Genomic DNA, 12736 nt, shown 5'->3' on the forward strand with positions numbered 1-12736 from the left:
ATTTTCTGTCCACTTCTGTGGAAACATAATAGAGAGTGACTAAGCTGAGAGCAGTTCACAGGTAGGAATGTGGAACTTCTGTTGCAAAACGTGTCATCAGGGCAAGCCTGACCTGATCTGACACAAGGAGAATAACTGCATTAATCCCTTGACCATAATTTATGGTCCCGACTTAACGAGATGGTACCCATTGGCCACATCCTTCAGTCCTTGACACCTGGAATAATAATAATAAAAAAAAATTCACGTGTGACCGCTACAAAACCCACGTGACTCCAGTTACCCCATGAGCTCTATGAGAGCCCAGCAACACCCTAAGAGTTCCATGTAACCCCATAATCTCTATGAGGCATATTGCGACCCATTTGGGGCCACGACCCAGTGTTTGGGAACAGCTGCTTTAAAAGATGCAGTACCAAGAAATAGAACAGCCACCCTCTCCTTTATATATATATATATATATATAAAAAAAGCAAATAACTACTGAATGGGAACTTCGCTGGCACACACACCTGGATCCTCCTTACTTGCTCAGTTTGTACTGTCAGCATAAATATTAATAATTGGTGCACAATTAGCGTGTTTATTTAGAAATGTCTATAATGAATGATTTTATATCAAATAAACAGAGAGTATGTTTATCATTTATTGAAGAATTCATACATTTCATTGACTTAGCAAAAAATACAGAGCTTCACATAACAAACACTTCCACTCACACCCAGTTATTTTATTATCAATCACAGACTTATACTTTAAACAGCAATATTTGGTACAAGTTATGCACAAGAGGGAACATTGTTCCCATTCTGTGTTACTGAATCAGGAGACTTGAAGAGTAGTAGTCACAGGTATGATATTATCCGGTAAGCATAATAATAGATTCTAAACTACAAAAAAAAAGTGAAGATATTAGTAATAAGTACAGTGGAACAAGAGCAAATAATGGAGTTAAGGAATATTCCCCCAGGTGTAGTGTGCAACTAGTCCCAAGAGCTGTGGTGACATACTGACTCTTAAATATAACATGATAAACACTTTGACATTTTCATGATGATTGAAGGGAAGAGTTTAGTTACCTTAGTTGAGAGTACAGATACACCCCAGGTTGCCTTATATTGCATTATCCATATTTTAAAAATAAATACAATATCACAGGTAACCTGGAAATGGTGTCTCCTCACTTTTGACATCTCAATTGCCAGGATAAGTTCATGTAAGAACTATCCTTTTATCCATATTGTCTTGGAGTACTCTGGACATTTTTACTTCTTTAGAGTGCCTTTAGCCCTTGTCTGCATGATTGTGATCAATAATTTTCCTGCAATATTAATGTCCTGCAAGATGAGGCCACCTCCAGAGCTGGAACAATCTAATGAAATGGCATAATAGGCAAGTACATATTACTGAACAAAACAATGTATGTATACTAATATTGTACTGTATATGCCAGGTGAGTGTCAGCACCAGTCACCCATCTGAGCAGAAGCCAGAGCTAAAGGTTCACTGACTGAGAAGTCAGCAAGTTACTGACAATGCTACAAATATACTTCAGTGTATATTGCTAAAATTATTCTTTATTCATCACTTTACACGTATGAACCCTTTTGGGACTTAAAGCTTTTATGCCTTGTGTTGTAGTTCCTTATTTTCTCTTTAACTCTCTTGTTCTACAAGTGTTTCCAAGTTTTGATGATAATTCTTAAAAAGGTAAATATGAGATTTTGTAGAAATACTCCACTTAGCTTCCAACTCTGAAGGCAGGAAAATAATATTACTGTACACAGTTCATATACAAATATATATATATATATATATTATAAAAAGAAATCAAGATAAACATATAGAGTAAATATATACTGTGTGTAGATCATGAAAGATAACAAAATGCAAATTCAAAGAAATTTAAACCAAAACAATGAAGACACAATCAAATGATCACAATAATATCTTAAACTGTAATACAATCTTTCCATTAATTAACATTTCTTAATACAATCTAAGTCCAAGTCAAACCTTGCCACCAATATAATATTAGTTACCAGCCCCAGATATAACAGTCACCCACCGCTATCTATGACAAGTACCCATGAAGCAGCAGCTTCCATGGTGACAGAAAACAACAATAGTAAAACTAATACCAAATAACAATTCTGTATTTAGAAAAATTAAGAATTAGGTCAAGTAAAATGAACTTTCCAAGATTATTTACATATTTCTACAGAAAACAAAGTTTACTTCTGAAGGTTAAACTTAATTGATTTTTTTGCATTTACACTAATGGTATGGAACATGTATGAAGAAGATATTTTAACCAATGAACAATTCATTAATAAAAGATATCTTTGCTTCAATAAAAGTATTCTTAATGAAAACAAGATACAGTATTACAGTTATGTAACACTGTACCCTGTATACAGTACTGTATACCAAGAATATATTTTATCCATAACTTGATACGCACACCTCTTGGTGATCACTAACTTCATACCCATTAAATAACTGATAGTATATAAAGCATTGTTTACATTTTACCTACAAGCAAATAATGCAAATGACTAGCAAACTAACTATATAGTACACAACATTAAAATAAAAGTGAAATTCAAAATTGGAAGTGTGTGCCATTTTAGTGGTACAGTACAGTGTTTCCTTTATGCTTACAACTTCAATGATGAACTGGAAGCTGAGATCAACACACCATACACTGCAGTACTTTTGCAATTACAGTACAGGCAACCATCACATCCAGTTCACTATTTCCGATTTCAAAATAACAGTGACACGTGACAAATATAAATGTGGATCAATGGGTCATAATGGGGCTCAAATATAGCTTAGATATTGTTTATGGCACACACATGTGTGTGTGAGAGTGTGGATGCAAGGATGTTTATAGTCTACGGGTGTGCAAACCAATGTCCCGAGAACACTTGTGAATTTTTGCATACAGTATGTTTAAGTTCAGGGGTTCAAAGCTGGCATGTCACACACTTTTGGGAATACAGTATAGGCACAGTTTATATCTTATCTTTATCTACATTTGCAAAAACAGTACTGTATTGTGCTAAGTTTGATCCCTTGATATGACCCTTCAATACTGTTTGAACAAATAGAAGAAGAATTGCAAAAACAAAGGAAATAAAATGCCAAGCCAATGATAAATTATTTAGTGATTACAAATGAATTTAATAATATTTTCTGTACACAAAATATTTAGATTTGACTAAGGCTTCAACTGGATTTAGATGGGCAGAAGAGATGTCAGGTCTTTATGTGATAGGCTTGTTATTATAAAGATGTTATAATCTTATTAACACCAAAAATAAGTAATCTGCTCTGGATCACTCACTGCAGCCTCTCTCTTTGACAATTTTCTGCACTAGTCTCTGAGACAAAACCATGAGAGACAGTTGGACAAATGAATTTCTGTTGTGACTGGATAGCCCAAAAAATGGCTGTGGTGTGATGGACAGACAAATGACTAAAAATCTCACCTTCCTCCCCTGTACTGTACTGTATTTGGGCATGAGGGGTGCCGGTAGTAATAATTATTGTTCGTCTTTGAAGACAATCATGCACATATGATCTGCCTGCTTTTCATCGCATGTTATGAATAAGACCTACAACTGTACTGAGAAACATGCTAAAACACACTACCTGTGCAGTACTTCTCTTACTCAATTTTCATGATACAGGTAATATGAATATATTTAATTAATCACAATATAGAAATATTGAGGGGGCACTTTGATGGTAAGTCATACTTGTATACTGTAACCCCAGCTTTATATCTGTATTATATACTGCATATAAACAATAACATCGGTTGGTTAGCAATACAGTATATACTCTCCTACAGCTGATAACTATTAGTTTGAGCAAACAGTAATTACCTTTAAATTAATATCAATACCTTCAAATAATGCACATATTAAAACCAGCTACATTAGCACTAAAGTACAATATCACATCCCTACAATAGTAATAGAGTTAATAAGCCTAAGTAATCCCAATAAGAAATTAACCATATCTTAATGCCCCTTTACAATTTTGAGTTCATCTGTTCTCAAAGATGATGGCACCAATTGTCAACACCTAGACATTTCAGTTGGTTTCTGGTTATGTTACTGAGTTCAGTTCAGTAACCTTAAGACAGATAAATGTTTGCATCCACCTCCTGTAGTACTCCGGCTATGAAACATTAACCCTAATGAAAAGAGTACTGTATACCATAAAAAAAGAAAGGATAAAACAAAACAAAAAGTACTGCACCATGCTGAATAAGACGGTGAACCTTGGATATTTTTCTTTCATGCTGGGAATTTTCCTACAATTCTAACACCTGTAACAGCCCTCCTTCATGTCAACAACAAACTGAAAGGGGAATGTTTTTGATGAGAGATTTACAACAGAATGTTAAGTGTATGTGAGAGAAGTTCCAGCAGCTGAAGTTTAGACGAAAGGATGAGAGAGAAAATACCATGATGCACATTCGCATGTCTACTGACTGGAACATACACAAAGGATAAACATTCACACAACACTAAGAAGAACCAGTAAGTAATATAACTACTGTATATCAAAATCAGTATGACTACATTATGTACTATACCATAACATCATGTATGGTAATTAAAGTAAATGCACATCTACACTCATAAAGCTGTTTCTAATTACTTTTTCTCATGAAAAAGTATTTCTTACAAGTGATAAAAAATCCTTGTACAGTATGAAACAATTATCAGATGTTTTGAGTGTTGGGAACAAGGTTAATATTTCAAGGCACAGGACAACTGACTGACTGAGTAGTTTAAACCCTCACAATGATTCCTACCTTTGATCATTCCAATTTTCCTACACTGAGTCTCTTTATCAGTCACATTTCAACCCCCAAGTCTCATACCCTAAATCTGTCAACTACTGTACAACTCTAATGTACTAAATCTACTTCCTCTATTGGTCATAATTCCATACTAAACTATCTGTCTCAATACTTTGGACTAAATCTAAGAATCTCTCGGTAGACAAACTCTGCATTCTCCTCCTACATAACTCCTAAATATAACTTCTGACCTTCAGGACTTTGTTTCTACATTAGACACTGATTCAAAGACAATATATTTTGTGGGACTGTCCAATAATGAATGACTTATGGAAAAGCTTCAGGGAATTAACTAGCTAAAATTTGAATTAAAAAGTACAGTACAGGTACCTTGCTTTTTATCTTTGCCTCTTACTCATTGGATAGGTTAGGTCATGTCAGATCAGATTAGGTTGGGATAATTTAGGTCAAGCCAGATTAGGTTAGATTAAATAGGGTTAGGTAATATTCTGGACTTCCCAAACCATGAGATAATGGTTTAATCCTGTGACTAGGCAGGGTTGGTGGGGCATTATTCTGTTTCTCACTTATATGCATTCTATATACTACAGGAGAGATGAACTCTATGAAAAGTTGAGCAAATATTTAATATTGATAACTAAAAAAATATCAAAGACTAACTAAATTAATCTAATCAAAAGCATACTGGTAATCTCTAAAGTTAGTCAAGTACAGCAACCAGTTATGTAAAAATAGCGAGGTTGGCAATGAATATGACCGAGGCCAGACATAGAGTCAGCAGTATGTGGCAGAGATCCACTTATAGCCAGAACACTGTAAAACATTTTTGGTAAACAACATTAAAAAGCTCCACTAATGTATATAATTGACTTAGAATTTCACAGTAGTCATGGTGGCCATGGACATTGTTGCCCCGGACTGTGATGTGTCACAAAACACCCTCTTCGTGGCCAATATGCTGGGTTCCTCCTCTATTTTGGTCATTGTGGACTTTACAAGAATTTTCAGACCTGATATATATATTTCTTAGAGATCTGATGAAGTCTGCTGATTAACTCAACTGTAGTACAGTACTTAAAGACAAAAACAGAAATGAACTAGATAAATTTCATATATGGAAGCCCCTCCCTACGCTTCAGATCTTCATGCATCACAACTGAAGTAACCAACCCTGACAATCCCTCAGGCAAATTTTGTAAAGTACTTATCAACATTTAATAAAAACTTAACCTAGGAAATTATTCATAGAACAAAGAGTAAATAAATGCATTACTCTGCTTTACTACACACAACGATAAACTCAGCTAGGCAGTACTACACCCGGAGAATGAAGTAAACACTGAAATAACTGAACTTCACAGTACAGTAGTGTATAACTTAAAATGGAACACCTGAAGATTAGCATCCAAGCTTATTTCACATGATAGTTAACACTTTAATGTTAGCTGAGGTTAGGTTAGCATTAGAGTGGTTAATCTGAAAGTGAAATAAGCTGGAGTGCTAATCTTCATGTGAACCCAAAATATCTTTGAGAATCTTCTGAGATTTAATTGAAAGCAAAAAAATATGTGAATCGGTTTCAGATTAACCAATTCACAAATACTGTACCAAACTTGAATAATTAAATGAATTACTATGTACAGTATATAATCTTGAGGTTCATTATTGTGTAGCGTCCCCAAAATTAAAAATACTACTGTACTGTAATATGTGAGTAAACCATTAATATAGATTATAAGAAAATAAAATGCAAAATGTCAGAAAGGTGAAGCAAATAAATGATCATAGACAACAAATGATTCCCTGAAAGTAAGATTATATTACAGATTTTGGCCAAACATAGTAGACCTGCTTCAATATAGAAGAAACATTATTATATATCTGATGCTGGATGAGATAAGAGCAGAGATATGCCAGCAAGAAGCACTTACACACTGATATAAGTTGGTCATTAATAGAGACTGGACAAAATGTAGTAAACTTAACACAAGAAAATAATTGTTAAAACTCTTTACTCTACACAATCATCCACACCACCACAGCTACTATTGGAACATAATCATTATAATTAACTATTGATTGTTATTATTCCCTGGTAGTACAGTAAAGTACTGCAATAGCTGTACTTGGCCAGATTGGCCAATCCTAATGGGTACTAATGCTAATTGCTGGGTTAGGTTAAGTTAGCAAAAGTTGGGTGAATGACCCTCACTGGTAATGCAAACAAAATTATATCCATATGAAAAGCCATATAGCAATTTTAGGTACAGAGTAGATCAGCTGACTCAGGATGACTATGGATATTCTTAAGTCAGGAAAGTAAATAAAAATAATAGAACTGTAATAATAATCATACTGTACTATAATAATTATTATCTTGTTGCTACATCTACTGGGAGTCTGTAAAAAATTCTTTGTGAAGAAGCTATAAATTGTAGGAGTAAGGGAGAAGGGACACAGTGGTAAGGGTAAATTGTTAAGAGGCATGAGACTAGTAACTCCAAACACTAAGGCAGGTGTTGTACGGACTACTCTGATACTTTGATTTGAGCAGAAAATGGCACTGACAAGGAGATGGATGAATTACTGTACTGTACTAGATTATTTTTGATAATGTCAGTCGTGATCATAGGAATAATAAATGAAAGCCTATTTAACCTCAATGAAAACTTGCGAAGGTATCTATTAGTGTAGAAAATAGAGCAACTACAAAATAAGTCTATGTATTCATCACTAAGTAAGGATTATTGATTCCTGTTGTATATGATGAAGGCTCATCCATTCTCTGCTAAATACCTTCTGCAGTGTTTATTTGCTGGGTTAGATAATTTTTTGTACTGTCTTTCTTATTTAATCAGAAATGTTACGACTCATCAGTATTTTTTAATGACCACTCTCACAGTCCATGCAGGTAAGCCAGGGTTGGTTCAGCACCCCCTGTTATATCCCTGTATGACAAAATTAAGTCAATCATTGGCAGGGAGTGCTACTGCACCTGTGTTCAAAAATGAGAGCTTCATGTTTGACTATGGGAGCCATAGAGGGATATGACACACAGTGTATCAATATCTTGGTTTATCTACAAGGACTTTAGCTTCATATTATATTCTGGGATTAAATTATGAATCTTTGATATGCACAATGTGCTTTGTCCACACTAATACCAACTAATGGGAGAGGACTGTATGCAGATATATAAGGATCCCATATAAATGAATTTATGACAAAACAGGAAAAAATATCTTTTGTGTTCCTGAAAAATATTCATCTAACAGTTGTGTGACAAGTTCTATACAGATCTTGGAAGGGTTTCTGTTTATACTTCACATAGAGAGTGAAGCATTAAAGGAGACAGGTTACATTAAAAATTACATTTGTTTTGTGTAAAGTAAATCAATTTGATGAAAGAGCTGATGCTCAAGGTTTTGAGAAGGACGGGATTCAAAGGGTCCACGGTTTATGTAATAAAAACAAATGTGAGAAACTAAAGCAACTCTCGGAGATGAAATTAATAAAGCTGTGTTCAGAGTTAAATTGTGGTTGAGTAAATAACTTTTCTATCATCAGGTAAATTAAAATTTTGACCTGCGAGCAAAGTGAATTGGGTCAGACATAAGGTGTATTGGTTAATTTAAAATTGAACCAAATGAACAAAAAACAATTACATCAATATCTTTCACAAAACTCTATCCCTTTTGCCCAATTCTCATGTAAAAATATATCAGTTCCATTATACACCTTACCACATTAAAAGGGACTAAATGTACATCTTTCATTTAAAAAAAATCAAATAAAACTTTCAGCTCAAGTTCACATATCACATGACTGGATTCTCAGAGGAAATTCTCACCACATCAACTGTATCTCAACCACATGTTATTGAAGACTCTTGGTTTATTCACACTAAGGCTGCTTTGCCATGGACTGTCACAAGAGTCAAATTCTTATTCATTGCATTGGAAAGATTTCTTTTTAATAACAAGAAAACAGATCCTTTGATGAGAGCTGCTTAGGTTGGAGTTTGCCTACTGACATAATGTATGATTTTTTCTTTATACACCATAAGCTGACTCATCATCGCTGTTTGTTATGTAAACTAAATTTCAAACTTACAAACTTTAATAACATTGAAAGAAAATAAATAAAACTAAATACCGGTATAAAACCTAGGCACAGGCTCATGGCTGTGGTTGTGATAGGCTGGTACTGCCGAAGGTGTTGAGTTCTTCTAGCTTGGAGTAAGTAGGTGGAGTGAATTTTCTACGTAGGAACTTCAAGATGTATAGAGGAAGGCAGGAGACTAGTGTGATGACTATAACTTTCCAAAAGAAGTCTTTAGATTTAATGAAATCCCAATCTGAAATGGAATACTGTATAATAACAGCTGTTTTTTGCTTTTATTGTTTGTTTTTATTTAATATTGTAAAACTCATAAAATTATGTTGTACAAGCTAAAACCTAGTGAGCAGTACTTACTAACCCTGGTACAGTAGTTGAGCAATTAAAAATGACCATATTGAACAGTGACTCTTGATTCTAGCCAAGTTGTGTCAAGCAGGCAATGGTTTGAAGGAAGAGGCCCTGATTTTATATTTAAAGCCCACTCATAGAATGTTAAAAGGAACTGAATAAAACCACTAAATGCTTCTGATGATTGTATATGAGGTGCACAGAACCAAAGTACGGCAAGTGCCTTCAATGAAAAACAAAGAAAAATGCAGTTACAGTTTGCAAACCTGCAAATTACCATAACTTTGGAACCTGTTAAGATATTAATGTGATTCAAGTGACAAGACTGTAGCATTAATAGTGCAGATTTAATTGATACTAGTGAAAGATATCATGCATATTATTTTCGGCCATACAGTACTGGCGTTTATCTTAATTTGGTTCTGTGCTCCTCATATAAGCTGTCTATTCCTTCACAAGAGTGTTTAGTCTCACAATTTGGTGAAGAACTTTTGTAATAATGCTATTGGTCAATATTCTCTGAGTACAGTACACTACATTGTACCACTTACACAAATATACTCACCAAAGTAATGCATAAAAATGATTGATAACAGATAGAAGCCGAGTGAGAGGAACTGTGCGACAATCATGAGGGGATGCCACGTGCGCACAGTCAGACCGACCATGAGCAACTCTGTTAAGATGAGCGACGTAAAGCTGATGCTCACAACGTGGATCAACTCGTCCTCAAACAGCAGCATTGCACCGTACATAAGCACCCCGCCTATAGAGAAATATGGGTTTTAGTAGCCAAAGCTAATTCCCTGTATATGAACAAACATAAGCTAACATAAACTGGCTTACATGGGGCAAATATATGTACTATATTCTGAGTGAAAAATTCCACTACAAGTTTACTGCATTCATCAGGGTAACATTGTTTCCGAGTTATAATACAGTAGAACATTGATTTAAAGCGATTCAATTTAAAATTATTGATTTAAAGCAACACCCACAATTAAGAACAATATTAATTTAAAGCGAATCTTTCCTATTTTACACGAGTCATTCTGGTGCATCATATGGAAATACACACTATTTTAAAATTTGCACGCTACACAGCTGCCCGCCACCCACCCACATCCTCAGTTCTCGCACTGACGCTCTAGTGAATGGACATATTGTATGACACTATCTCCTTCTACCACGTGCATCAACCATCACCACTATGTCCAAGAGGTCAGCCACTACATCAATAACTACCCCAAAAGACCAAGAAATCAAGGCAAGCAATTACAATGAAGCAGATAATCAAGGTGCTGGAAGGTGCTTCAAGTGTGGGGCGCCAATTTGAACAGTGATGTGGATAATGAGCTGGTCGAGTTGGGCTCTGCATCTTCAGAGGATGAATTACCTAGCTAAAGTTGAGTGAAAATCTATTTTAGATAGCATAAAGTAATTAAAACTTAAGTTGAGAGGAAAGTGAAAGTGCTTGGTGAGTCAGACGGGAGGTGAGTGGAGGGTGACGTGACCACCCTCTCACATCAGCTGATCGCTAGTATACAGACCATTTTGCATCCCTTAATTTTGGCTGTGTTGATTTATGAGTGTTTGTTTTGACATAATACAACAAAAAACAATGTTTTGTTTATTCTAGGAGATGGGCTGAGGTGCATCTGGCTAGACTCTCAGTCTTTTTTGTATTTTGTGTTTCTCTTAAGTACCAAACTACATTATTCCATTGAACCAACACTCCGAATTAGTGCGAATTCGGTTTAAAGCGACCTCTCTTGGAACGTATCTCGGGTTATATCGACGTTCTACTGTATACCATATAAAAACTACTTTATTAGGTGCCAGTATGTAATCTTGCTCCTTAGTCTAGAGTGAGATTTTGTCTGCTGTCTATTCAAAATGGTCATAGATTAAGTTAGAATGATTAATACCTACATTGCCCAACAAAGCTCCCAGAATGAAATCTTACAATAACTGCCACAAACAGTTCTTTTAGACCAAAATCAAGATATACATGACCTCTGTTCTGTATAAGATAAGTTGAGAGAGAGAGATAAGTAGTGATATTCCCTGGCTGTAACACTGCAGTAAAAGATATGAATATGACCTACCTTGATAGATACTAATGAGCACCCAGACGAAGAAAGTCTTGTAGGACAATGATCTTCCTTTAGTAAGATCCTTGTATAACTCAGGGTAGGTGAGAGCAATGTTGGGAGATACGTCGTGATCCAGGACCAGAGAGAACACTGGGAAGTTCGTGTAGAAGGTTGCATATCTGGTGAAAATTATATAAGATCCAGAAATAGCTTCACTGAACATCTATCACTTGACCACACAAAAATTTGGTTTCCATGATGTTTATGAGTAATCACTCACACTAGATCCATCCTATGATTTTTCTAATGTTTATTTGATTTGACTGCCCTCAGGAAGGCCATTGCTTCACTTTTAATAAACATATAAATTAATTCCTCACCTTTGTAACTTTTCTACATCTAATCTTTTTCTTATAACTTTTTTCTTAGTCAATCCTTAATACTCTTACACGTTTTTAACTCTCATAACAAAAATGTGATTATTGCTTCATGGTTGTGGTAATGCCTGACACAAAGATTCTACTTCCACTGCATTACTTTGTATAGGTGAGAGATGAGGGCTCCAGGGTTTATAAAGCACATCTTATGCACCAATATGCAAAACATTCAGGGGTGACGTGAAAATTTTTTTCAGGTCATGTGAGAATAAAAAGTAGAATAGTATAATTATAGAAAGATTCATAAAAAAAAAAATTGTTTCAGCAAAAGGAAATCCCTCAATCCAATATTTTGTGAATAGCCCCCCAAAAAATTGTGTGGACAACTTGTGGCATCATTGTTTTTACATAAACAAATAACAAACTCACCCGACCATGAGGAACCCCTGATACAGTGCAACGCTGGAAAAGTAGAAGATCGATGAAAATATCGCCTGAATAGTGGAGATGATGAGACCACGATGCATGACGAACTGAGAGAGAGCCGCTGAGCGCTTGTATGAATTGCGACCATGAACGAGACAGAGCCTCGCAATGTGTTGGAACTGCTCAATACTGAAGTCTGCAGCCAAAGAGGCCTGTTTCCCTTCCTGTTGGTGACAGAATCGTGCACACAATTTGAAACAAAAACGGAGATGAATGTACAACTTCCCAAGCTCATAAAAAAAATTATTAGTCACCTTATTTTGTTGGTATTTTCATATTTTATATTCAACCATCCCCCCCCCCTCCCAGCTTTGGAGAGATTATGACTTGCACTAATGATCATACAGGACATAATTCATTCATTTAATATTAAAGATACCAAGAAGATTCACATGCAAACTCCTACTAAAGAGTGCTTACTACATCACCCAAGCCACTCTGCAAGTAAGAGGAGGGTGAGG

The 12736-nt window shown here is 35.3% G+C and overlaps 1 protein-coding gene across 15 annotated transcripts in view; it reads right to left on the reverse strand.

Moving 5' to 3' along the window:
* Window positions 1-632: 632 nt before the first annotated feature.
* The window catches only part of LOC121856020 (probable phospholipid-transporting ATPase IIB), a 28744-nt gene continuing 16640 nt past the window's right edge, over window positions 633-12736 (reverse strand). For 14 of the 15 annotated variants that reach the window (XM_042351257.1, XM_042351263.1, XM_042351272.1 and 11 more), the window contains 4 exons: window positions 12219-12439; window positions 11425-11591; window positions 9882-10082; window positions 633-9203 (listed from right to left, as the gene is read on the reverse strand). In XM_042351257.1, the coding sequence (XP_042207191.1) occupies window positions 9025-9203; window positions 9882-10082; window positions 11425-11591; window positions 12219-12439 (768 nt within the window). In that variant the 3' untranslated portion in view covers window positions 633-9024. The remainder of the gene's footprint in view (window positions 9204-9881; window positions 10083-11424; window positions 11592-12218; window positions 12440-12736) is intronic. The other variant, XM_042351262.1, reaches the window with a different exon arrangement.

This window comes from Homarus americanus, unplaced genomic scaffold, assembly GCF_018991925.1.
Source record: "Homarus americanus isolate GMGI-L3 unplaced genomic scaffold, GMGI_Hamer_2.0 scaffold19117, whole genome shotgun sequence".
NCBI classification, from domain to species: Eukaryota; Metazoa; Arthropoda; class Malacostraca; order Decapoda; family Nephropidae; genus Homarus; species Homarus americanus.